This window comes from Cucumis sativus, chromosome 5 (assembly GCF_000004075.3).
Source record: "Cucumis sativus cultivar 9930 chromosome 5, Cucumber_9930_V3, whole genome shotgun sequence".
In the NCBI taxonomy this organism is placed as follows: Eukaryota; Viridiplantae; Streptophyta; class Magnoliopsida; order Cucurbitales; family Cucurbitaceae; genus Cucumis; species Cucumis sativus.
Genome location: NC_026659.2, coordinates 5,036,309 through 5,062,727, shown reverse-complemented (window position 1 = coordinate 5,062,727; position 26,419 = coordinate 5,036,309). Strand labels below are relative to the sequence as shown.

General features: G+C 31.3%; 5 protein-coding genes across 6 annotated transcripts; 1 reads left to right on the top strand and 4 right to left on the bottom strand.

Annotated features, from left to right (window-relative positions):
- Positions 1-788: 788 nt before the first annotated feature.
- LOC101217859 (18S rRNA (guanine-N(7))-methyltransferase RID2) lies at positions 789-5,685 on the bottom strand. Of its 2 annotated transcripts, XM_004150592.2 has the most exons (10): positions 5,289-5,685; positions 3,952-4,102; positions 3,620-3,695; positions 3,007-3,090; positions 2,832-2,887; positions 2,566-2,622; positions 2,060-2,109; positions 1,786-1,938; positions 1,273-1,408; positions 789-1,163 (listed from the first exon to the last, which is right to left on the bottom strand). In XM_004150592.2, exons 2-10 carry the CDS (start codon positions 4,048-4,050, stop codon positions 1,008-1,010), a joined length of 867 nt encoding a protein of 288 aa, XP_004150640.1. In that variant the 5' UTR covers positions 4,051-4,102; positions 5,289-5,685; the 3' UTR covers positions 789-1,007. The 2 variants fall into 2 exon arrangements, with proteins under 2 accessions (XP_004150640.1, XP_031740856.1); XM_031884996.1 differs by lacking the exon at positions 5,289-5,685 and having other exon boundaries at positions 3,620-3,777; positions 3,952-4,093.
- Positions 5,686-9,585: 3,900 nt separating this feature from the next.
- Positions 9,586-12,167, top strand: LOC101218095 (tropinone reductase homolog At5g06060). The gene is made up of 5 exons (XM_004150593.3): positions 9,586-9,819; positions 9,916-10,123; positions 11,039-11,255; positions 11,343-11,449; positions 11,797-12,167. Exons 1-5 carry the CDS (start codon positions 9,731-9,733, stop codon positions 11,995-11,997), a joined length of 822 nt encoding a protein of 273 aa, XP_004150641.1. The 5' UTR covers positions 9,586-9,730; the 3' UTR covers positions 11,998-12,167.
- A 6,950-nt stretch (positions 12,168-19,117) lies between these two features.
- Positions 19,118-19,513, bottom strand: LOC101211622 (zinc finger protein 11). The gene has a single exon (XM_004151354.2). The coding sequence runs from the start codon at positions 19,511-19,513 to the stop codon at positions 19,118-19,120; it is 396 nt and encodes a 131-aa protein (XP_004151402.2).
- A 2,253-nt stretch (positions 19,514-21,766) lies between these two features.
- On the bottom strand, positions 21,767-23,160 carry LOC105435654 (transcription termination factor MTERF5, chloroplastic). The gene has a single exon (XM_031885043.1). It carries the CDS (start codon positions 23,068-23,070, stop codon positions 21,949-21,951), a length of 1,122 nt encoding a protein of 373 aa, XP_031740903.1. The 5' UTR covers positions 23,071-23,160; the 3' UTR covers positions 21,767-21,948.
- Positions 23,161-24,783: 1,623 nt separating this feature from the next.
- On the bottom strand, positions 24,784-26,361 carry LOC116403671. The gene is made up of 2 exons (XM_031885082.1): positions 25,137-26,361; positions 24,784-25,004 (listed from the first exon to the last, which is right to left on the bottom strand). Exon 1 carries the CDS (start codon positions 26,334-26,336, stop codon positions 25,149-25,151), a length of 1,188 nt encoding a protein of 395 aa, XP_031740942.1. The 5' UTR covers positions 26,337-26,361; the 3' UTR covers positions 24,784-25,004; positions 25,137-25,148.
- Between the last annotated feature and the right edge of the window lie 58 nt (positions 26,362-26,419).

Below are 26,419 nucleotides of genomic sequence, written 5' to 3'. Positions count from 1 at the left end.
CTTCTTTATTTCTGAAATTCTTGGCGAGATGTATTTCAGTATTAAGAAACTAGAACAAATAATTGCTACCGTGATTGTGAAGAATCGTAAATTCTAATTTCGTAAAATTTATCATGATAATGCTATTATAAAATATTATAATTATAATATATATTAAATGTGTAAAATAATCTTTATCATAACAAGAGACAAAAACTAATATACAATTAGAACCTACCTTTGACGAAAGAGGCGTAGCTTTATGTTGATAAAGTGTTATGAAAACCCAAATACAAAAACTGAACAAATATAATATTAATAATAAAATAATATAATATGTATTATACAAATAAATAAATAAATAAATTTAGAAAATAAAGAAGTAATTAAAAATCTCAAAACTTCTCCGCTATTTCCCTTTTATTTGGGAATTGAATTGTATTTCCCTTTTATTTGGGAATTGAATTGAAAATCGTGCAATTCAATGCATCTTACAACTCCACCAAATGCCACTATTTTTAAGTTAGCATTACATGACCATTAAGAATGTAGCATTACATAGCCACTATGAGACCATGTTTACATGATATGTGGCATGAATGTTGGATGTTTAATGAAATGACATATGTTGGATACTGAGTATTTAAAAAACGACGACACGTGGCTTGATTGATGGCTGCTTACTTGATGGCCGATGGGTAATGGACATCTATTATATTTTTCTAATATTTATAATATGAAGTAATTTCTCATTCGCTCTTTTATTTATTTAATAAAGGTTTTATCTATAGTAACTCATTCTTAACAGACACAACAAAATAAGAAAAACTAAACTAATCTCAACAATATAACTGATAACAGATACTACAAAATTTCACTCTGCCTTCAATGCATTCACAATATACATAAATATATATGGTTGAATTTGAAGACGGACAGACAAAATTCAATCAAAGCTCAATAATTCTTAAAACTCTTTATGTAATAGCCTAAGTAATCTCACAAGAATAAAATGAAAAATGCAATATTCAAAAGCGAGCCTTGCGTTTTCGAGCTGTGTATTTCGAGTCAGGAGGCACAATGTTTCCTTTTCTTCTCATCTGTTCCTTCTTCTTCAGTACCCACTCTCTTCCTTTGCCTCTCTTCGTGATTTTCTGCCTTTTCCTTGGTGCTGCCATACGGACCTACAATCCGATTGATGCATTTTACAGTCATTTTCAAATCTAAACCATATGATATTCATATATATCAAAAGAAAGTCATGCTGTGCGAATAGGCAGCAAGAGAACATACGGTTTGATTTTCATCATCTTCAGCAATATCATCATCAGAACAGCTCTCATAGTCTCCATCTTTTCCCTTTGGAACAGTTGCACTAATTGATGGCGGCCCGCAAGTGAGCACCAGGTACTCTTTTCTACTCCTCGCACTGTGTATTGTATATATCAATGCTTGTGTTAGAAATCCATCAAAATTCCTATAAGATAACTAATAACTAAACCAATAATCAACATCATCTGAACATCCTTCCAGACTCACAATAAGATTTCACCTAGTTTGCTTTGCGTTTCACTTGATCTAGCAACCTTTTTAGCTTCGAGAATAAAGTTAGCATATACCCTCCTTGTTTTGGACATTTGGACTCACATGGTTGTACAACTTATAGAACATATAGAACAGATCCTATTCAAGGTAGTTATATCCTCCATTACATTGTCTTGAAATCAGCGAGAGGCAATGTAGATAAAATTTTGAATAATGGTTTCAAGATACAAGTTTAATTAAAAATATCAAGCATAATCATACCTGTGTGGGTAATCAACGACGACACCACCAGCAAATCCTGCTCGCATGGCAAAACCTAAAATCAACTCACGCTGGTGTACGTTTTCAGGATAAACTTGCAACACTGCTCTTGCACCCCTAGCTAAGCATTTGTATAGTGATTCAAAGAAGGCCCTAAAATGATTTGAGCAAAAAAATCTTAGTAAATACGTTTTTCATTTCACATCCATCTGTCAAATATTTCAAGCAGCATGCAGTTTATTCTTAAGGATGGTGAGAAATTTGTACCACATACTTCAATCTTAGTCGAGGATTATGAGAGGACTTGTCAGCGTTGCACAACCACTGTAAAATTATAACAAATAAAATAATTAAATAAAAATAGAAGATCAATTAGTCAGATAAATGCAGGGCAAAGTCCAGAAATTTTAACTTCACAGGTACATTGAACAGGGATTAGGAAATATGTTTACAAGCCTAAAATTTAACAAGAAACTAATTTGTTTAATATATATATATTTCATCAAAGTAATTCTTGGAAAGAACTTCTAACTGTAAGAACGAAGTGGAAGTGAGACATGCTCCTCAAACAATCAACTTATTTTAAATAAACACTTAGTTAAGAACTGCACTTCACGTCTTCAACTTCCAAAGCTAATAGATTGGTCATACAATCATAAAAGAACCAGAAAGGATGAGGCAAGCTAATGCTAATATTACAATTTGCAACTTCAACCCCACAACAACCTTGCCATGATAGATGATCACTCAATAACCACAAACAAAAGCCAAGTATTATACCTGAACTGCAGAGATGCTAATAGCCCCATCAACAACTCCAGGACGAATTCCTAAGCCCTGCACCAGAAGGCAAAAATTCGGGATTCGGGATTCTTATTAAAATAAGATAACATTCATCTCATGCAGTAATTAGATTTTGATTGTATTGTTACTAGAGAATAACAACGTTCTTTGAAATAAATTGACTGCTAACAATTAACTAGGTTGCCTTCTTAGAAAAGAGGCAAATGCAAACTAATTAGCTTGCAATCTCACGAATGAAGTACCTGACCCATGTCACCAAGTAAAAGGTCACCATCAGTCTCCCGCTCCAATGCAACATCTGATTTTTTTAAAAAAAGAAAAAAGAAAAACATAAGAAGGCATAGTGAAGAAAGTTCCTAGAAGTAAATAATATATTTGACTACATTATATTCAGATTAATTCAAATCATTCACGTACTAAGCATTGATTGAGAGATATCCAAACCAATCCACTGGTGTCCATGCTCAGACAATGTTTCCCCACTCAGACCCGATCCACAGCCTAAAGTATTCAAAGAGCATACATGTTCAGAATAATCCTTTTGAAGGCATACAAGAATTTGAAACTACAAACCAAAATTGAACATGAAATCTGAATCCTAACTGAAAAGCATGGTAAAAGTCCACTCATCTTTTAACGAACACAATAATACACTGTAGTCTACTTGAATGAATCATTCACACTGAATTCATTATCCATAATCCATAAGACACTAAAAGGATGTATATAAGCATGGAAATAAAAATAGAAGATTATGATCAAATTCATCACTAGGACACATGAGAAAAACCAAATATTTATTATCCATTGCTTGAACAAACCAAATCATTCTATCCACTTTTGGCCGGAGTTTCATAAAGAACTGCAAAAGCAGCGAGAACGTGAAATGGCTTGTTATACTATTCATGTCCATCTCATCATCCACGATTTACTATCTATTTCAGAAGTCTGTAAGAGATATGAACTTGAAGCTTTCAATTTTAACGTTCGAAGAGTTATAGTATACATGGACATGGAGAAAGACAGATACCAATATCAAGAAGCAATCTGGGGACTCCGTCATCAGGCAAAGCAAGAAGCTCCAATGCTCTATCTGTGATTTTTGCCTTCAACATACACCAGGAAACAGATAAGAAAACTCATATAGCATGGAGAAACCACTTCTATTATTTGAAAAGACGCAGCACTCTGCTTCAAAAAGCCAGGAACAAAGTCAGTAGCCTGAATTAAATTTTCCACCGACAAATCCTTTTCCATAACTAGATTGTGCCCTTTGAGCTAGGCATTCCATATTGCTGACACTTTCTAAGAACAAAATTGAGACTAGAAGAGGCATCATTCAAAGATCACTGGTAGGCATACCTGAATTTCAATGATACGCGAGGATGAAGTATATTTTCGAGCCTCTGCATCGTTGTAGAATATTTCTGGAGGAGCTTGCAGTTCTGGTCTTGAAGTCATATTTCAAGCAAACGAGGAAAATAACTCCAAATCCTCAAAAACTCACTAAAACCTACATTCAAAAAGTATGACCATCAAGTGAGCTAGATCCATTCTATGTTCCACAATGGACAAACCAAGGCAATGTCAGCAAAGACTAACGATATATACAGATGAACAATGGCTCAATTGAATAACGCATTCAAGAAATCAAAAGAAAAATTTTAGCACACAACAGTTCGAGAAGTCCCAATAGACAACAATTTTTCATAAGAAGCAAACTAAAATAGACCCAACAAACATCTATAAATCAGAAAATTCAATAAATCCAACCAACCACTCGAAGGTGCTGCCAGATGGAGACAGCCAAAATGATACGTCACAGACACCCCTCACTAACCAATCAGAATTCGACAACAATTTGACAACTCATAAAGGCCGCAGAATGGATACGATCTCCCTAACTAAGAAGATAGGCATCTTAAACATGATACTTATCGAAGACAAGTACAAGGGCTCAAAATTATGATCAAGAATAGAATATCAAATTCATGAGCGTTACCCCCGTTCAACAATTTTAAAAACGATTGTCAAAGTCTTCAATAATCCAGAAGCCAGGGAACTTTTACAGACATCTATCTAGCTATTAGCTACTATAAACAAAACTAAATCCTACAAGAAAAAACTAACACACAACCAAACTGTATCCTAGGTACACAAAAACTTCACCATACCAAGATGCACCAATCAATCAAAACACTGCAAAGTTCATACTTTAGCCATTTCTATTACTATGAAAGAAATCTAAGACAATCCTAACGAACATCAGCCAGACCAATAATTTGCAAACAACCAAACGGCCAAAACGCACTTAGCTACGAGAATTTCAATTTCAATAGTCGTATGGAAATAAAAGAACAAAGAAATTTGGGACCATATCCCTCCAGAATTGTAGTTGCAAAGGGAACAAGAACACAATCGAGAACCACTCACAACAAGTTGAACTAAACCAGAAGGCATAAGATCCCAACTCTCAATCAATTTCGAGATAAAATTGCCAAAAAAAAACCAAACAATAAACTCTAAATCAGAGGCAAATGCACATCGCATTGCCTAAATTAAGAAAACAAAATCAATCTAAGATTCAACCATACCCCACCAAAAGATGATAAAAAAAAAAAAACAAGAATTACGAACTACAGAAAACTTGTTAATAGAATATACACGAATATGTAAGTTCAGATGAAGAAAGGTCTTACTTGGCGTTTGGTGAGCCTTCTACGAATGGACCAGACCTAGGAATGAAGGCAGTGCGAAACGGAGGGAGGGAGGGAGGAGAAGCAATTCACGGTTTGGTGGGCTCCTTCAAATGGGAATGAAGCGTCTGCGAGAGAAAGGGAAACTCCAAGTTCACGCGGCTGAAGCTTTTACGAGAGAGAGGGAAAGTCGTGCGAAGCTGAACCGTAGAGCGTTTGCGAGAGAGAGACGGCAGCGGCGCAAAATTGTGAGAGATTTTTTTAGGGAGCTTGCGAGAGGGAGACGGAGGAGGGAGACGGCGGCGCAAAATTGTGAAGGTTTGAGAGAGAGAGAGACAGACGGCGGCGAAAAAAGATTGTGAGGGTTTTTTCTAGTGAGTTTGGGTTTAGGGGTTAGGGAATTTTTTTTTTTTTATTAGGATAATTTTTTAATAATTAATAAATTGTCTCCATGGAAAATTAAATTATGTCACCAAAAATTTTATATTTTTATTTGTAGTGACCCACTCTATCTCACCCTTTCTTGTGTCATTAAAACTCACTTTTCTAATTGGTACGGGTGAGTTCAACTTTGTCTAACTTGTTTCAAATAGTTGAAGGAGGTTTTCGTTTGTTTGGTCATTCATTTTGCTATTTGTTGTTGTGAGGGATGGATTCAACTTTATCTAACTTGTATTGAAGAGTTAAATTTGATGGTCGTTTGTTTACTAGAAGATTAGAGTTTTGAATGTAGTGAGGGGTGAGATAAGCTTAGTGTTACTTTTTTTTATCATTGTTTTCTTTTACGTGCCTTTATGTGCTTGGTTGAACTTAGAGCATTTCTACTTGGGTTGTTTTTATGTTTTATTGAAACATTGGATGTTTGGTTGTTTTGAGGGGTGAGTTGGGTTTTGTGTAATTTGTTTTGTAGCCTCGAATAGGGTTGTTGTGTTTTTGCTTGAAATTTTTTGCTTATTTCAATGTTGTGAGGGGTAGATCGAGCTTTGTCAAACTTGTTTTGGAGCTTTCATTAGGGTTTTGTGGTAACTCGATTAGCTAATTTGAATGTTGTATATAACGTACTCTATTTAATGTGATTGTAGGTAAAAGTGTTGTTTGGAGATGAAGCTTGAAGATGATGTTTGGAAATATTTTTTGGAGATGGAAGACATTTTCTTTTATATATCCCCGACATAAGTATTTTGTAGACCACTTCTTTGCAAACTTTTCTATAATTTCGTAACAAAGAATACTATAAGTGTAAAACTAACTTTGTTATTTATATGAAAAAATCATTTGATTTGATTAATATTTGTTCTCAACTTTAGGTTGATGAGGTGAGAATTAAAAAATCAATCAAATAAAATAAAAAGAAAAACAAATTGAATTAAACATTTCGTGACAAGGATGCCCGCATCTCCAAGCAATTAAATAATCAGAATCGTCCACGTCAGGAATCTTGGTTCCAAGAATTGTGTGTTGCAAATATCTCTCAATCAGTTGTATAACCGTTGGGATATGTGGACAATTTGTAACACTTATGAATATGTCGTCCAAAGTTAGTATCTCTCCACGACTTGTATTACTCATTGGAAGTTTGAGCTATTTTTCAAAAGCGCCCCTTTGTCCATCGAGAAATCCTCTCTCGATGGGTTCTCCCAACGAATCTTCTAATGATCGTCGTCTTGTCGAGAGTTGATATCCTTATGCGTTTTTGGGCATTTCCTGACGATTTCAAATGTTGGAAGAGACACATTTTTTTGTAGTATCCTCTCACTGTCAATTTAGATTTGAGATCATTGAAACCCTATACATATTATCTAATATCATATCATATTTAAATATCACATAATCTACTTCTCTCATTTTCAATTGATTTTAAGACGTATCTCATGTTATCTAATAAGTTTAATTATGAATTTAGTTCCTATAATTTGAAAAAAGTTATATTTTAGTCAACCAATGATTTACCGTAAGAATGTAGTCTCTATAATTTGATAAAATTCTTATGATTAGTCCACCTTAGGTTTTTATCAAACTAAGAAAGCACGGGTTGTGGTTTTTTTTTAAACACGAATTTGATGTTAAAGACAACTTCTCAAATCTCATTTGATACTAATTAAGAAAAAGCACATTGAAGTTCAATTGCTTGAGTTTTTGTTTTTCCACTTTACTTTTTAAAATACCTTTTAGTTCAACCATGGTAAATTAAGTGAAAAGATTAGAGCATCTAAAGTTAAAAGTTGATTTAGTAAACTCTAACAAAATCAATTTCAAATATAAGAAATTAAATCATTAGAATTATAGATTAAAGTCAAGGTGAAAAGCTAAAGGGCAATTGACATGCATCTTTGTTTCTTAAAATTGAAGGTTTGAATTCAACAAGAAAGAAAAGTGTAGGTTTCTATTAGGCAGCTGGTGTACTTTTATCAAAATCAAAGTGAAATAATCTTCTCAACTAATAGTTTAAAATTTAAACCTTTATGTTTTTCCAACAATGTGACCTATCAAACCAAATTAAACTATCCTATTATAATGTTTATTTTACTTCATTTTGAAACAATAATGCAATCACAAGATGGAAACCAAATTGAAACTAAGGATCATCAAAAGATAACTTAGCATCTTAGTTCTATAGATAATACAAGTATAGGTTAAAAGTATGAATATGACACATAATACCATTACCAATTTACAAACAATCAATATTTAGAAGTAAAGGGAGATTAATATGCCTTTATATATTCGTAAATGCTCACATCTCCTTCCTTTACTTTTGTTTTTAGATGAATATCTAACTTTTGCTTTCTCTCCTCTATTAATTTAAAGTTTATGCAATACATTACTTTTGAAAGAATGGAACTACATCAATGTCTTTGGGTTTATGGTATCAGGGCTATATAAAAGCCTCTTTTTCTTCCATGGAATAAAGATTTGATAAGTTAATGAATTGAATATTTTCTTTAGCTTTGTTGAGAGCAAAGTTTTTCATTTGCAATTTCTTGTGTTTTTAGAATTTGCATGGCAAGATCATTTAAGTGGTATTGATCAAGCCTCTTGTGAAGTGATTTGAATCACGAGTTTTCTTTACTCTTGATCTTGATAATCAAGGTAATCTTTTCAAAACTGTTTTCTTGAATTGATTTCTTGTTGTTTAGGGGTTATTGAGTAATTAGATCTAAAGGTATTATAAACCAACCAGGTTGTTAGATTCAATTTTCTCAAGAATTTCTTAACCATAATACACCACTTTAATTGTAACAAGAGACAAAATACGAGATAGGTTTGAGTTAGGTAAAGTTCTAAGTTATATACGTAAATTGTATATTTGTTTTCATTACTTACCATTAACTCTTTTGCTTATTGTTAGTTACATTGAGGATGATTCCTGATTTATTAATTGTTGGAGCCACGTACGGGCACTGCTATATATATACACATGCACACAACCTACCTAAAATCCATATTCTTAAGCTAATCCTCTATATATATATATATATATATATTTTATTTTTTTTATTCTTTTTTAAGCTCATGTTTACTACTAATCTATTTTTTAAAATGCTCTAAAATCAAATTCTATTTTTATTTTAAATTCATGTTTTTTATAAATACTTTTTGAATTTTAATCTTGTTTACTAACCAATTTGGTATTGTTTTTAGTTTTTGAAAATCAAGTCATAAACATTTCATTCAATATATAATTTTTTTTTGTTTTTGTTATTTATTCCATCGTTATTTTAAAATTAGATTCAATTTATACAAGTTTAGTTTTTAGTTTCTAATATTATAGCTAATAAATATCTAAACTTCCAATTTTAACTTTAGTAGTCTCTCAAAATATCTAATCTATATATAAATATATATAACTTTCAATTATTTAGCAATTAAAAATCTAAAAAAATATTTAAAAAATGCAGTGTATTTGACAAAAATAAAAATTCATTTTTCTTTTGAATTAGAACTCTTAAATTTTCAATTGCTTATCTCATATGATATATTTTTTAGAAAAAATGTGTGGTACTTACATATAAAACACACAATATAGATTGTGATCTATTTATTTAAAGATACATAAATAAATATGTTAATCTCTTAACATGAAAAACAATTTCTAGTAATGGTAATGGTTGGTGTGTGAATTAGTTTTGCTTATTTTGACAAAATTAATACGATTTAAAGAATGAAATTGATGATAGTTGAGAAAAGTTAAAAATAATTATGAAGTTTGAGGTGAGTTATAAGTTTTATTGTCATTGTTAAACATCATGGTAATAACAATAACACCAATATATAATTCTAATTCATCTATGGATTTAATGCGTAGAAAATGCCCACTAAATATAACAAACGATAATAACAACATTGTGATGACGTATATATATATGTGTGTGTGTGAGTGCAACTAAATTTTGTTTTCCGAATTTGTGATTGAAAACTCTTCTCCCAAAATCTAGAGCGCAAAGATGGCGGAGGCCAGCGGCAGTGCCGGAAATTCACGATGGTCTCTCGAAGGTTTCACCGCGCTCGTCACCGGTGGCACTCGCGGAATCGGGTCTGCTACTCTCTTTCCTCTGAAACCTCTTTTCTCTTTTGATTCTCTTCTGATTCTCTTCTGCTCTCTGTTTACGATTATGTGTCTGTTTTATAGTCACGCTGTGGTGGAGGAACTAGCCGGTTTAGGCGCCTCGGTCCATACCTGCGCCCGGAACGAATCGGACCTTAATCAGTGCTTGAAGGAATGGGAGGCCAAGGGTTATGTGGTAACTGGATCGGTTTGTGATGCTTCTTCAAGAACACAAAGAGAGGAGCTGATACAGGAAGTGGCGTCTTCTTTTAATGGTACTCTCAATATTCTGGTTAGTGAACTTGCTTCTGCCCATTTTGATTTTGGAAAAACCATTTGGAGATATGGTTGAAATTGGGTGTTGTTTGTTGCATGGCTGATTTCGGAATTTGAAGCTTTTACATCGCATTTTTTTTGGTCATTTGCCTTTTAGATTTACCTTCAAATTAGTGGTTGTACAACTTCAAGATTCATAATTATTATGTGTCTTGTCTCTGTCGTTAACTAAAATAAACCATCAATTAGTTGGAATAGCGGAGTTGGGTATTGGGCATGTCAAAAAGTGAAAAACAATCTGGAAGAATTCATATGAACTTTATAATCGAAGCGCCCACCAAATGATATTAAAATATTATCATAGTATTAAGGGCAATGTTAGTGATGAGTTAGGGAAGTTAACATGATTACAAACAGAATGAGTGGCAAATGATGTAGGTAAGCAATTGTTTAGAAGGTTCTAATTCCAAGTACGTTGTATAATTTTGTTCTAATTCCAATGACAATCGTACATGTTGTATGTAAATTAGTTTATCAAAAAAGAACAGATGAAATTTATTGATATATGTATGGTTGAACTTTCAGCAAGGTAAAAAGTCCTTCAAAGTGGGACAAACTTTAGTCCTCCTTGCACTTCTAACGAGAATAATGAATTGAAACCACTGTAAAGAGATTTAAATTCTAAAGTAATGTCCTTGTAGGCAGGTGCTCTAATTTTTCTATACTTGATATCCTACACATTGTTTAAGTAAAATATTGATTGAATTGCAATCAAACCATTGAAACTAGAAGCTAGAAAGCCTTCTATATTGACCTCCAGTACTTCAAAGTTTAAAACCCTCCATCTTTTATAGCAACAATGTCTCATCGTTGCCTTGATAATTAATCACATGATCCTTAGGATAGGAACTCTGACAATTTCTTTGTGTAGGTAAACAATGTGGGAACAAACATAAGAAAGCCAAGTGCCGAGTACAGTTTGGAAGAAGTTTCAACATTGATGACAACAAACTTTGAATCTGCATTTCATTTATCCCAACTTTCACATCCTCTTTTAAAAGCTTCGGGAAATGGAAGCATTGTGTTCATTTCTTCTGTTGGTGGTCTTGTGAGCATTGGTAGTGGTTCCATTTATGCTGCAACTAAATGTAAGTGGCTATTTGTAAAACTTAGCTTCTTTTCTATGGTAGGTTCTTAGAAGCTAAAACTGTTCCCCATTTTTATTTTCTACTCAGCTGCAATAAATCAACTGACCAGAAATCTTACTTGTGAATGGGCCAAGGACAATATCAGGGTCAATTGTGTTGCACCCTGGTATATAAATACCCCTCTTGTAGAAAAGGTAATATTTTTTCTACCATTCCTGCATAATAATTTCTCTTTGCTCTCATCTTCTTTATCTCTCTTCTAGAAAACAAATGTGTTGTGCATGGACCAAGGCATGTGGCAGTCCTTTTAATTTTATCCTCCTTTCTCTGAAATATCTGGATATTAAATCAAATCACGTAGGGAACATTTGATAAGCCTACATTTTGATCCTGAATTTTTTTTTCCACCAACATTTAGTGACAGAAAATTCTGCATTTCATATATATCTTTCGAGTCTAAAAGTGTCCATCTTTATGGTATGTGTTTTTACCCATAAACCTCTTGAATGTTTAACTAATAACAAGGGTTATTATCACATAGTTGATGAAAAATAAGACGTTGGTCGACAACATAGTGTCTCGAACTCCTCTCGGGCGCATAGGGGAATCAAAGGAAGTGTCGTCGCTGGTGGCATTCCTTTGCTTGCCTGCTGCATCTTACATTACGGGACAGATCATGTCTGTTGATGGAGGATTCACTGCAAATGGATTTGAACCTGGTATGAGACTAGACAAATTGTGAAAAACGTTGTTCTGTCTCTTATATCATTGGTCAGATGTGTTTCTTTAATAATCTTTTGTGCTAAATAATGTGTTTCTCAACTCTTTCAAGTTTGCTCAGCTTCTCTTATCACTCTCTCAGTTCGATTTTATTGTTTTTAATGAGTGAACCCATTAAACCTTCTGATCTGACGCAGCCCATGAGCAATATCTTATCAACTAAGAGGTCCAAAGGTTCAAATTTCAGACTCAAATTCGAAAATGATAATAAATAAACGAATAAAAATCTTCACATATCAACAAAATTCAACTCCTACTTTGACTTAGCCAAAAAACAAAGTCTCTCCTTTTAAAGAAACCAACCTAAGTAATGAAAATGAGCTGCGATGATAATGGAAATTAATTAGAATGAGATTGAGATTCTTTTGATTGCATTACTTGTATTTTATCAGACGAAATTGAAATGAAATAGGTCAAATGTCATATTCATTCAAAACAAATTGGGGTCTCAGTGACCATAATTTGGCTTGAAAAATGTAATTTTCTGAATTTTTTTTATGCATTGCCGTTTTTAAATGTCATAGAATCACAGTTTTGTTGTAGTGATTGATTGAGAGTTCTACAAATAGGAATGATACTAACAATATCATCTTTTGAACAAATCAATAAGCTTCCAAACTCACATTTGTTATTTGAATCGAAGGAGATTCAAACACCCGTCATATCTTCGTCCGAACCAGATAATCTTTTAAGTTAGTAACTCATGAAGGGTTTTGTGGTAGCCACACATTTGAAAAATAACAGTTTGGCTTAATGCCAATGAAGAAATGAATGCCATGTTTTGTGACTAGGGACATGTTAAAACCTTTCGAGCTCCCCATTCTCCTTCGGTAAACATAACCTATTCCATGGATAATTATTGGATCTTTTAATGATTTTGTGAATGGACAACACCGTAGCCTATTAGCCACACTATGAGAAACATCTGCACATAAAAGATTTGGAGAGCCCTTATAGCCTAGACTGTCACATAGGATGGATTCTAACTTGGGCCAACTATCTTAATATCATTTTTTTTATACTTCTAACTTTTTTAAAGTTTGTTCAATCTTTTATCTTTTCTAGCCTTCAAAGGATCTAGAGTCTGGAAACAAAAATTTGAAAGTAATGGATTAAATTACACAAAGTTGTATTTCATGCTTCTTATGCTTTTGTTATATTAGATTCAAATATTGAATTTTAATTTAATACGATGAAAACGTATAGGGATGTTGTTTTAAGAATTCTCACTCTTTAGTTCATATAATCTAAAACCATTTTTCAAAAACATAGTCCAAGTGTCGTGTCAAATACATATTTGTTAAACTTACTGAATTTAAAAACATAAAACAAAATCTAGATTGTCGACCAAACACAGTCTTGAACTTTTAGGTTGACTTTTGTTTGGTCATTGATATATACATATATATATATATATAAGAGAAAGATGAACAAGAAGTTGGTCATGAGTGAGAGAAAAAGGCAAGGAGCGGAAATTTTGAGTATTATGTTGTGCGATCAAGAACAAGTAACGAAGGACAAGAACGAGAAGAAGTTCGTAGGCAAACTAGCTTCACATGCATATGGGGTTATTTTGATAAATTTATAGGTGACTACCATCATTTAAATGTCATATGTATAAAATCTCATGATCTAGCTTGTAAGTATGTGTTTTAGTAAAAATAACATGAAGATCATTTCAAATAAGTTCAAAAGTTCACGTAGATTAGAGATGAACATTAGACGAGTGAAAGGAAAGATCTATCCAATGAAAGAAAAAAAAACAATATACTAAAAATCAAAATAGAGGAACAAAACAAGAAATTTTGAAAGTCTAAAAGATTATAATGACATGATTATATTTCTGCTGCTATTGAAATTGTAACAAATTAAAGCTTGTAAATAATATTTTGTATAATTTCAAATAAACTGAGTGAAATATTGTTTAATATAAATACTTTTTAATGACTTTAACATTAAATTTATATATATTCCTTTTGAAATCTATTTTGTTTGATGTTTTTATGATTTTATTGTAAACTATTTATAATGTTTTTGTTTTTATTTTTCAATTTAGTCTCTATTTTTCTAAAAGAAGTTTTCAATTTAGTTCTCTATATTTTGATATTTAATTTTCTTATGTTAAAATTTACCAATAACAAATTACAAAAAGTAAAAAAAAAAAAAAGACACAAACTAATGTATGGTTGTAATTTAAGCTTATGTTGCCTATTGTTTATTAATCAACAAAATTTTATATTATAAAAGAGACTCAACCGATAGAAGTTGAAATAAAAAAAAAAGGACAAATATCGATTTATACCTCCGAACTTTGGATAGCATCAATTTAAATATAAAACTAATAATAATTATATCAGTTTAAACTCTGAAATTTGAGAGTTATTTCAATTTAAACTCTAAACTAATAGTTGTATCAATTTGGACTTTAAATTTTTAAACTTTTTATGTATGCATCAATTTAAATTTTATGAGTGTGAAAGTAAAACATAATACAACATTTAAATGGATACATACCCAAAATTGAGATAATTGAAGTTCACATGTGAAAGCAACATGGCATAGGAAGAAAGAAAAGAAAAGGAAGTAAAAGGGAGAGAGTAGGGGAGGGTTTTGGGAAGCAACAGGCAAGAGGACTTGACTTTATATTCCCAAATCCCAAAACAAAAACCACTATACAATGAAAGCTTTTTATAGTCTAAAATTAGAAAACCCCATAAATAAGAATAAGAAAGAAATTACTAAGAAGCATTTATTCCCTCACACCCATGACCTCTTCCACCAAATTCCCCAATGAAACCTTCAAACCAAACACATTCATAACTGTGGCACAACAGGGCAATAGAGGCAAACCCCATGTGAAATCTTCTGAAAATACTACACCCGCCCAATTCCATGGAAAATCAATATAAATTCTCTCTTTAAACTTGATCAGTACTACTTTTTTGGGCCTATTAATGCCAAAATGGGTATGTTTGAGTTACATGAAATTCTCTCTATATACAGCAATATGTAATGCCTCTCTGCCCTTTGGGTTTTCTATGAGAACCAAACTCATTTAACTCAAAAGTGATGTTTCGTCAATTTTCCTTATGAAGAAGAAGTCAATAGAATGAAGGCACAGTGGTTTGTTTTTGGCATTTTTGGTTGTGTAATGTAAAGCAACAATGTAATGAGTATTAAACTCTCTGCAGCCTCTGTAACTTCACCCTCTCTACCCCTTGTTGCTGCCTAAATTTGCCCCTTTTGGTAACACATCAAAGTCAATAGCTACTTAAATCTGTCCCCTCACAACCTTTTTTTTCCTAAGCTTAAACTTGTGTGCATAAGGGTTTTAGAGATTGGAGAGGTTTAAATCTTCATATCTCACTTATTATACTATCATACATGAGTTTGTTAAAAAGAAAGAGAACAAATAATGATATAGTGTAGAGATTTGATGATTGTGAAATTATATTGTTGGACTCAGAAGTTTCATAAACTAACAAAGTTTAACCCCATGTTCAGTTCATAGTTATGAAAACTCAAATTTGTTACTACTATCTATAAATTTCTCTAATTTAGCTATGTTATTATTTATCCTTAATTATTCACTAGGCTTAGCTTGAAAATTTTACCATAAATAATTCACGTTTAACAAATTAGAATTCAAGCATGGATTTGAGAAAATCAGATTTTAATTACTCAATCTAAAAACAAACATAACAATCCCTACATTCCAAAATACACATAATTATAAGTTCCCTTGAGATTTAGAAAGTCAGAATCCATTCCTCAAATACAAACACTAGAAGGTTGAGATCCATGAAAAGCATTAATAGTGGTTATCCAAAACAAGAAAAGTGTTGAAAATATTATTAACAATGTTACAATATATATATACATATATATATATGGCTACCTATGCTGTAGGATTTGAAATTCATATATTTAGTTCCTCAACACAAAACAAAAGCATTAATGATGAGAAAAAAATTAAGTTGAAATGTAAAATGTTACATGCACATATGTATGTAGTCTACATAGCTATAGAATTTGAAAATCATAGGTTAAATTTTGTTTGTATATAGGAAACATTATGTTATATATAAAGACATGTATAGAACCCACAAACAGTAGGTTAAAGCAAGATATAAAGAATTACAAAGGACGCGTAAATAGTGGCTTTGATAGAGAGATAAGACTTTCTGTTCTCTCTTTTTCCATATAATTAAACTATGCATACATACATATATATATATATATATATAATAAATTGCAACTTTGTTATATTCTATCAGATATGTTGTTTGATTTGAAAAGAATTTTTTTTGGCTTTTTTGGATAATTTTCTCTCATTTGTGAGATGAGGAGTAAGAAAAGTAGTTGGTGTGATCTCCTTTGCTTGAAAAAAGAAAGTTGAATTACAAATTTAAAGCCAAAAACAATAACTAGGACTGGCTAGGAATCGACCAAACTAATTGTATTAGTGTGTCTAATAAGTTCGTTTAACTTTTTTCTTTTAACTCGACAATGTATTCGACATTCACATACACACAAATTGAATATTAATATAAATATTAAGTATTAACGATCATGGATCAAATGAAAAATAAAATTATAATAAAGTTTAATAGAGAAATTATGAAGAATAAGTTTGTAGATTAGTAAAGATTTAAGATGTTAGGTGTTTGATAATAATTTAAGCATTATTATCCAAAATTTAGCTATTTTGATAAGACATAGAGAGAGAGAGAAAAAGGAATTTGGATTAGGAAATGGAAAAAGGGAATTTATGGGGAATGGAAAGAGGAAAAGGGAAAAAAGAAAGAAAAAGAGAAAGGTAATAAAACAGTTAAAAGGGGTATTTGAAGTTAAGTTAGTGATGTATGTTCCTTACTATCAGTCATCAGGGAGATATGACCTTTTCATATCACCTTTTCTTATAAAAATATAAAACCTTTTTATCTATAGATTTATATATCTTCTTTTGGTTATTAAATTATTTATTCTGATATATATAGATATATACATATATATGTTTGTGTTAAATCCACTGGTACTTGCAATGAATAAAAACAAAAAGAAGAAGAAGAAGAAGAGTTCTCAAATCTGACCACAAAAAGCTTGGGGTTTCCATATCTCTTCTCACTGCAAAACCCACTTTTTAGTTCTTTTTCACTTTTACTCTCATACATCCTTTTATACTTTTTTACCCTTTTTTTTTTTTTACTTTTGTTTTCCTCTACTCTTATGTAGCTAAAACTAGGAGAAAATATTTGGGATGTTAATGAAGCTGTGAACTCTTGAGTTTAGAGCTTACAAAAGTTAATGATCAAGTATAAATTTTATATTTTTTTAGTCTTAGGGTTAGACAAGTTTTGAATTGATTAAACTTATTTCAATATAAACATGAAAATTTGGTAGGGTTGATTTAGTTTTTTCTTTAAAACGAACCGTCATGATAATTACGATTGAACAACGTTTACTTTAGAGATTTAGCTACATTTACAATCAGAAAATTATAGTATTTTAAAATTATTTTTTAATATTTTAATTTATTTTGCTATATTTAAAAATACATTCGAATAACACTAAACTATCTATATAGATTTAGATAATGAATTGAGAACGATTTGATAGAAACAGCTATAAATTACATAATATATACAAAATAATATACACACATATATTGGTTAGAAAAGAAACCCATTCAGATTCAACTTGTTGAATAAATGAATAGGGTTTGGGTTTGCATTTTGTCAATGAAGTTTGTATTGCGGGAGTGTGAACATAATTAATAATATAGAAAAGATTGCATATTTAATACTCATTAATATATGATAATACGAAAATAAATCAATTTGGGAACAAATGATTAAGTGAAAAGATCCAAACAATTAAGCATTAAATAAAGTAAATAAACACATTTGTAGATGACTAAAAAATTGACACCCCAAAAAGTAATTAATTGTTTATATCATTTTGAGTCTAGAAATGACCTAAGAAATGAAGACAATATAATATAGAGTCAATTGAGGAAAGTTGTTTAGATGTCTAATCCGTGATTCTCCATAATATAAATAAAATATAAACATAATCTCTCTTAAATTATAAACTATATATATTAAATCTATTCAACAACCCCATCTCAACATCTTTATCTTATTATTTTCTATTCTTTCAATTACTTTGCAAATAATATAATTAATTCAATGCTTCATATATCTATTTACTTTTTTTTCTTTTATCCAGATTGGTTTGTTACACATTTTGTCACCTTACATTATTATTCTTTGTGTATTTGTAATTTGTTGTTTTATTGAGTATAGCTCAACAGGTAAAAACTCAAAATATGTAAGAATCAGAAATTCTCTAGGTTTTACATGGTAAAAAAAGTACTTTCAATATATATTGAATACTGATAATATATGTATATATTGATTAATGAATCTTTTTATGTGTTCAAAAACAAGTTAAATATTGTGTATTGTTTAAAGTTCAATTCATCCTCCCAAGTCAATGTTGTTGAACTTAGATGTGAAAATATAGATGAAAGTGTTGACGTGTCAATGAAAATGTAACATCAAATTGAAGTATCTCGGCTTTTTCCTTCCTCATATGTTCTAAAAAAATTGGACCAGAGAAAAACTCTTTTTCACACATAGTGAATGAAGAAATTATATACAAAAGAATGAGAATCAGAGTACTGCAAAAAAAAAAAAAGCACATACAATTGGATGAAATGGAAACTCAGTGCCTCACAAGCCTTTTTCCAGAAGATAAAAAGTTTCACATTTTCAGTGATATAAACAGAAGAGAAGAGAGAAGAAGATAACAACAACAAAGAAATTAAAATAACAATAGAAATGAACAATGATGCTAAATTACAATATATATAATATACCCTTCGCCATTTTGTTTCAAAAATATCTATATTCTTTCAAAGGTTACAACATCAAATCTCTTAACATTACACAAAAGTTCTAAACTACCAATGACTCTCGAAGCAAATATTGTCCCAGACCAAGTCTTGTAGGAATAGATCAAGTAACTTTCAAAAGAGAATACGGGTATTTTTGAGACAAGAAAGAACGTAGAAATAGTTATAGTTTGAGCTCGAGGTCAAGGTGGAGCTCAGAATTAGAAGAAGAAGAGGAGGAGGAGGAGGAGGAGGAAGCAAGTTTAGGTTTTTTGAGAGAGAAAGGAGGAGAGTCGTTGTTTTTGGGAGAAAAGTGGTGAGTGAGAAGATCAAAGGTGGGAGTTGTTGGTTTGATGAAGAATGGACGGTTAGGATGGTTTTGAAGCTTAGCACGGTCTCTTCGATGGACATTCATGTGGCCACCTAAAGCTTGAGCTGAACGGAACTGTCTCATACAGAAGGTGCAGGAGTAGGATCTGGGTGGCCACACGGCGGCAACGTCGTCGGCAAAGGCTTTCTCTTGATCCCAATAAGACGTAGTTTTGAGGATTTGTCTCCATAATTGATGGGTTTGTGCCATTTGGGGGATATGGTTTTTCTGTTTTTGTGAGTGTTAATAGTGTGTGGGTGTAATATGAAGAATGAGGAGGCGAAAAGGTATTCTTATGTAGGGTGAGAGAGTGAGAGAGTGAGAGAGAGGAGAGTGTGTTTTGACTTCTTTTTATTATTATTACTATTACTATGTTATTACTTGGGAATTGGATTTAGTTTTTATTTTTATCCAAAACTTTCTAAATGCTAAGATGATGGGTCACTAATTTTCTTTTCATTTTTAAAAATATAAAAGTTATAAGGAGCATTTTTTAAAATAACAAACTAAATTAAAAGTCACTATCCTATTTTCTCATTTACAGTTGGAGGTCGGAAGATTTGAACATCTTGCCTCTAGATAGGAGGTGATGTCTATTACGTTGAGCTAAGCTCGCTTTAATGCTCTAAATTGTTGCCAACTATAGCTCAAGAAAAATAAAGTATTTTTAACTCAAAAAATAAAATGATGGCATGCATTAGTTAAATTTAAAATCGAGTTAAATTACAAATTTAATCCTTAAATTTCTAGATTTGTATCTATGAATTTTTCAAAACGGTTCGTTTTATGGTCAATAGAGATACTGATTTTTTCAAATTTGTAACTAATAGGTTATATTATTTTATCACTCTAATCTATATTTAAAAAAACAATGAACAAAATCTTACCAAATATAAATAACTCAAACAAACTCAAATAAGAAATCCCCCACTCAATGCAAATTCAAAAAATGTCCTCAAACTTATAGATATATGCATATATGGTATGTGTACTAGTAAAAACGATATTAGTACTACTGAGTATAAACACTAAGTAGACGTCAATAAAACTTACGATGTTCATTTATGTAGAGACATAAATGCTTACAACTATCTAAGTACAACTAACCAAATTCTAAATTCTAAATTTTAGATCATTCATTTTTTAAGCTAACGATGAAGTTATAAACATCCAATTTTGGACTTACTAAAAATGTTTATGTGTCCCCTAAAAAGTGAAAAGAGAAGTTGGTCAATTCTAATATTGTCGTGTATCTTCGTCATTATCATTAAATATAATAACGAAATAACTACAAATTCAATAATTAGATTCATAATAATAATTAAGTACGTACCAACATTTAAACAAAATTTATAAATACAATCAAATTTGTCAAATTTTATTCACGCTAAAATAGTTTTGACTTTGGATTTAATGCCTGGGCCCAAGTTCAATGGAGTAATATGCCTATTTGTGGCCCAAATACTATTGAGACAAGGCCCAGATCTATAGACCAACCGAGATATACTCACTTCAGACAAAACTCTATAAATAATAATGGATTGACGAGAAAGATAGCACAATATAAGGTTTATTTTTTATTTACGGCAATTTTTTATTTAAATTCATAAAATAGAAAAACAAAATAATATGAAAAAAAAATGGTTGAAATAGTGTATTAAATGTCCTAGTTAAATCAAAAGCTTCAATCCTAAGTATAATTATTTAATTAATAACAAATACCCTATAATTAAATAAATAACAACAAATACCTTATAATTGAATCAAATTTCTCAATCATGGTTAAAATCGATCAAAATTCTATTTTTCTCTTAAAACTCGAAAAATAACACATATCATCATCAAAGCTTCACATAATTTCTGCAGTTATTTCATATCTTCTACAATTTGTGGAGACATTCAAAATGTTATCACTCTTGTAACTCTTTAGAGCCGAAAGATATTCTTGAAACTCTTGATCCCTTCAAAGTCTTCTATCAGTTGCTGAATAGATTCTATTAAATCTTCAAGATTCGTATAAACCTAATTTGTGTTGAATTTAAGGAATTTAATCTAAAATGTAATTTCATATTGTTATTAAAAATATTTATTGTGTATCTTAATAATAATTATCGATATTGTTAATAAATTATTTACAATATAACAAACCCCAAAATTTTCCAAATATATTTGTCATTGTTCAATTTCATGTATTTTGAATATATGAATTATAAATTGAATATATGAATTATCCTATAACCAAGCCTAGGAATGGAGCAACTCGAAATAATACAGCTTTTTAATCTTTCTTCTTAATTTTAAGAACCCATTTAGTTTTAACTAGGTGAATATGAGAAAGTAGGTTCCGTTCCCATTTGTTAACCATTTATTTTTTATTTTCTAAAATCAAGTATATTTTCTTTCCATTTGTTATAATGTTATGCCATTATATATAAACAAATAAAGTGTACGAGCAATATAGCATACTTGACCAAAAAAAATTCATTGGAAAAATACACTATAAGGTAACTATGACAACTTACAGCTTGGAAAGCTGAAGAATCAGTTTTCTTTGAAACAGAAGAACAAAAATGCTGTCCCCTTTGAAGATGACGATACTCAAATTTAAACTATAAGACAGATTCTTAACTTACAACTTACCAATCCTATACAACACATTTGGTCTCGGCTGCAACAATGCCCCGGTAAATGTCCATCAGATTTGGGATTTCATCCAAATGCTTAACAACGCATTTCTCCACAAAGTTTCTCTCCCCTTGTAAAAGCAACCAAGCAATCTTTTTGTTCTTAAGAAGATTCTTCACTTTCAAAACCTCAATAACTTTGTACCTCGGTTGGAGCCGCTTCTCGACCGAACACATGAAGAACATAGGGTAAGTAATTACAGTTCCTGGATCAAACTTAGCAGTGTTGAAACAGAAATCTGCAACTTCCCTCATTTTCTCCTCTGAACAAGTTAAATAACGTGGATATCTCTTAAATGCTGTCAGAATCTCATTCTCAGACCATCCTAAACTCTTCATAACATTTACTTTATTCTTCCAAGTTGAATCACTCATTGAACTCCTTGATAAAACCGCATAAACAAACATGGGACCCTTTGGTTCAATGCCTAATTCTTTCACCGTTTTCACTACTCGAATCATTCTATCAGCCTTTTGCAAAATAGTAATAGGCTGCATTGCAATCATGTTGGCTATATTCCTAGAAGGCATTCCTTCACTGACCAAAAAATCAACGTTACTTTTTATAACACCCTTAAAATCATAAGTTAGAAGCCTCGGAAAACGACAAACAGCAGTAGTTACTCGTTCATCCGATTCAAGAATTTCCTTCAAAAAAAAAAATGATGGTTTCAAATGAGAATCTAAGCTCCTGAAAAGGAGCGTAGGGTTTGATAGAATTAACTTAGGAAGTAAAGGACCGACGAACCCGATTTCCTGGAGGAACCCAAATTTAGGGTTCAGATTGGTGGATACTCTGGATTGAAGGATCGAAGGTCGCCTCGAGACCAAATTCGCGATCTGTGGATTCTCGAACCCATGTGATTTCAAGAAACCGATAATGGCTTCGTACTGCTGGATGTTTTTTTCATCGAATTGGAGCTTTCGACCGGCGGAGGTAGTAGATCCCGAAGAAAGGGCACATGAATTAGTGAGGAATTGGATGGTAGAAACGGAGGGTAAAGGCAATGTAGAAGTAGAAATGGTATTGAGAAGTCGTTTAAAGATGAAATGTAGAAGAAATGTGGAGGAAATTTTGGACATTTTGAGATTTGAAATGAAGAAAATGAAGAAAGGGTTTAGGGTTTTGAGCTCCACGAAGCGAACATCCCCACTGAGATGAACCCATAGAAAACTAATTATGAATGATTTCAAATAATTGAGTAATTGTTTAAGGATAATTAAATAAATTTAATTAACTTAATTTCTCTTTATTTATTCCTATTAGGAAATACTTTATTTATTTTACTTACAAATCACATTCATATTCTCGAGTTAATTATAAAATTAAATCATTGTTTTAAAAAATGACGAAAATATGGTCATTAATAAATTTATTCTGATGTGAGAATATAAACAAATGACAGGGACAAAGTGAAAATATGGACGATTTATCAATTTTAGGATAATTATAATGGATCCTAATTTTAGAAATAATAATTAAGTAAATAACAACAATGTTAAAAATTTGTAATTGTAGCAAAGTCCAATGATTTATCAGTAATGATAGAATAACATTTGCAACATAGTTTATTTAAATGAAGATGTTACTATGTACTTAATTAAGATTGCATTGCATGCTATAGACTTGAAGATCAAAGAAGATGAAAGATGGTAAATGAAGATGAGTGTTTGCGTGCTTCAAATGAGACTATGAGACTGTAATTTGTTTATATTGTTCTTCTTGAAAATGCATGATGGAGTTGAAGATGAGATTGATACTTCAAATGTAAATACATGATGAAAATTAGAGTTTTATGCTTCAAGATGTTATTTTAAGATTTACTCGATTGAAGAAAATAAAATGTAATCCCAATCTGGACTTGAAAAGAGAAGGGTGGAAGGTGGAGATGAAGGCTGGTTGAATTTTGATTAAATAATAGTGTATGTGTAATTGTGTTTATGAAGTTATTGAAGTGTAATAACGATTTATTTTAGAGTAATTCACATTCTGTGTATATATGAGTATTTTAGGTTCTCACAAATTCTTATTTATTGTATTTTGTATTATTTTTTCCATTTTTGAAAAAAAACGGTTTTACTATTTTTTCATTATTTTTTAGTTCACGTTATCAATCTATAAAACTTTTTTCTAAAATAAAGTGGATGTATAAACTAAATCTTATTTTTTATTATTTATATATATTAATAATAAAAACTAAGTCGTGGGTTCAAAATTATCGTATTTTTGTCAATAGTTCTATCTCAACTCATTTTTTACCTTAGTTTCTACCTTTACATTATTTTTTATTTTAGAAAAATGTTCAAATGTATGAGAAAATCATGTTTTATGTTACATTCCATTATTAGTCATTGGTTGATAAATTGTTGATTATATAATTTAGGTTAGATTAAATTAGATTAAAATGTAAAAATATTAATTTAGGTTATATATATATATATACACTCACCAAGTAATACAATGCTAATATTAACAAAATAAAATTTATATCATTATTTTGAATTATTACAATACTAAAATTAAAATGAAAACTAAAAAGAATTATGATAGTGGATATAGCTGTGGCCAGCTTATTCAATTCAAACCCAAAATTTACCCAAAAAACACTTGAATGGACTTGGGAGAATTTGATGAATCTTGCCTATGATGATTCAAACGGTTTAAATAAAAATGAGTTTCATCAGAATGTTTGTCATTTACCCAAATCTTATAATAATATGGTTATTTGGAATAGCAAAAGAATTAGAGTCCAAGTCAGAATATTCAAAAAGTCTAATGTCTCTCATCTCATAATATGAATGAAAAAAATCACCTCTATTTCAACATTATTGGATTCAAAATTAGTCTACAAACCTAACAAAAGTTCAAGGAAAGAGTAGAAGATTAGGAAGGGAAAAACAAAAAGGCCTCCAGCCTCAAATTTCAAGATTAACATGTCTATGATCAAATATACACCAAATGGATTTACCTAACAAACTACCTTAATTTAGATGCAAAATCATCACAACTCTCCCACCTGAAAACACAGAGAGAAAGATCTTGATAAGCTCAAGAAGAAACGGCAGGCTTAATAGCAACAAAAGTGCTCTCCCCTTTGAACACACACCATGATGCTCAAATTTAAACTATAAGAACATTGTTAACTTACAACTTTACAATCCTATACAACAGATTTGGTTTCGGCTGTGACATTGCCCCGGTATATGTCCATCAGATATGGGATTTCATCCAAATGCCTAACAATATATTTCTCCACAAATTCTCTCTCCCCTTGTACAAACACCCGAGCGATCTTTTTGTTCTTAAGAAGATTTTTCACCTTCAAAACCTCAAGAACTTTGTACATCGGTAGGAGCCGCTTGTCGACTGACAACTTGAATAACACAGGGTAAGTAATTAGAGTTCCTGCATCCAACTTGGCAGTGTTGAAACAGAAATCTGCAACATCCCTCATTTTCTTCTCTGAACAAGTTAAATAAAGTGGAAATTTCTTAAATGCTGCAAAAATCTCCTTCTCAGACCATCCTAAACTCTTCAAAACATTTATTTTCTTCTTCCAAATTGAATCACTCATTGAACCCCTTACTCTAAGTGCATGAACAAACGTACGAGCTTTTGGTTCAAAGCCCAATTCTTTAACCGTTTTCACTAATTGAATCATTCTATCAACTGTTCGCATTATAGTTCTAGGCTGCACTACAATCAATGTCGCTATAGCCCTAGAAGATACTCCTTCACTGACCAATAAATCAATGTTAGATTTTAAGATACCCTTAAAATCAGAAGTTAGAAGCCACGAAGAACGAGAAATAGCAGCAGTTACTTGTTCAACCGATTCAAGATTATTCTTCCAGAAAGAAAACGATGGTTTCAAATGAGAATCTAAGCTCCTGAAAAGAAGCCAAGGGTTTGATAGAATTAGCTTAGAAAGTAAAGGACCGACGAACCCCATTTCCTGGAGGAACTCAAATTTAGGGTTCAGATTGGTGGATACTCTGGATTGAAGTATAGAAGGGTGCCTCGAGACCAAATTGGCGATCTGTGGATTCTCGAATCCATGTGATCTGAAGAAACCGATAATGGCTTCGTACTGCTGGATGTTTTTTTCATCGAATTGGAGCTTTCGACCGGCGGAGGTAGGAGATCCTGAAGAAAGGGCACATGAATTAGTGAGGAATTGGATGGTAGAAACAGAGGGTAAAGGCAATGTAGGAGTAGAAATGGCAGTGAGAAAACGTTTATGGATGAAATGTAGAAGAAATGTGGAGGAAATTTTGGACATTTTGGGATTTGGAAGGAAGAAAATGAAGAAAGGGCTTTGGTTAGGGTTTTGGAGCTCCGCGAACATCCCCACCCCACAGAGATTATTATTTGTTATTTATTATATATTATTTAGTTAAATAATCATTTTTATTTAACTTTCAAAGAAAT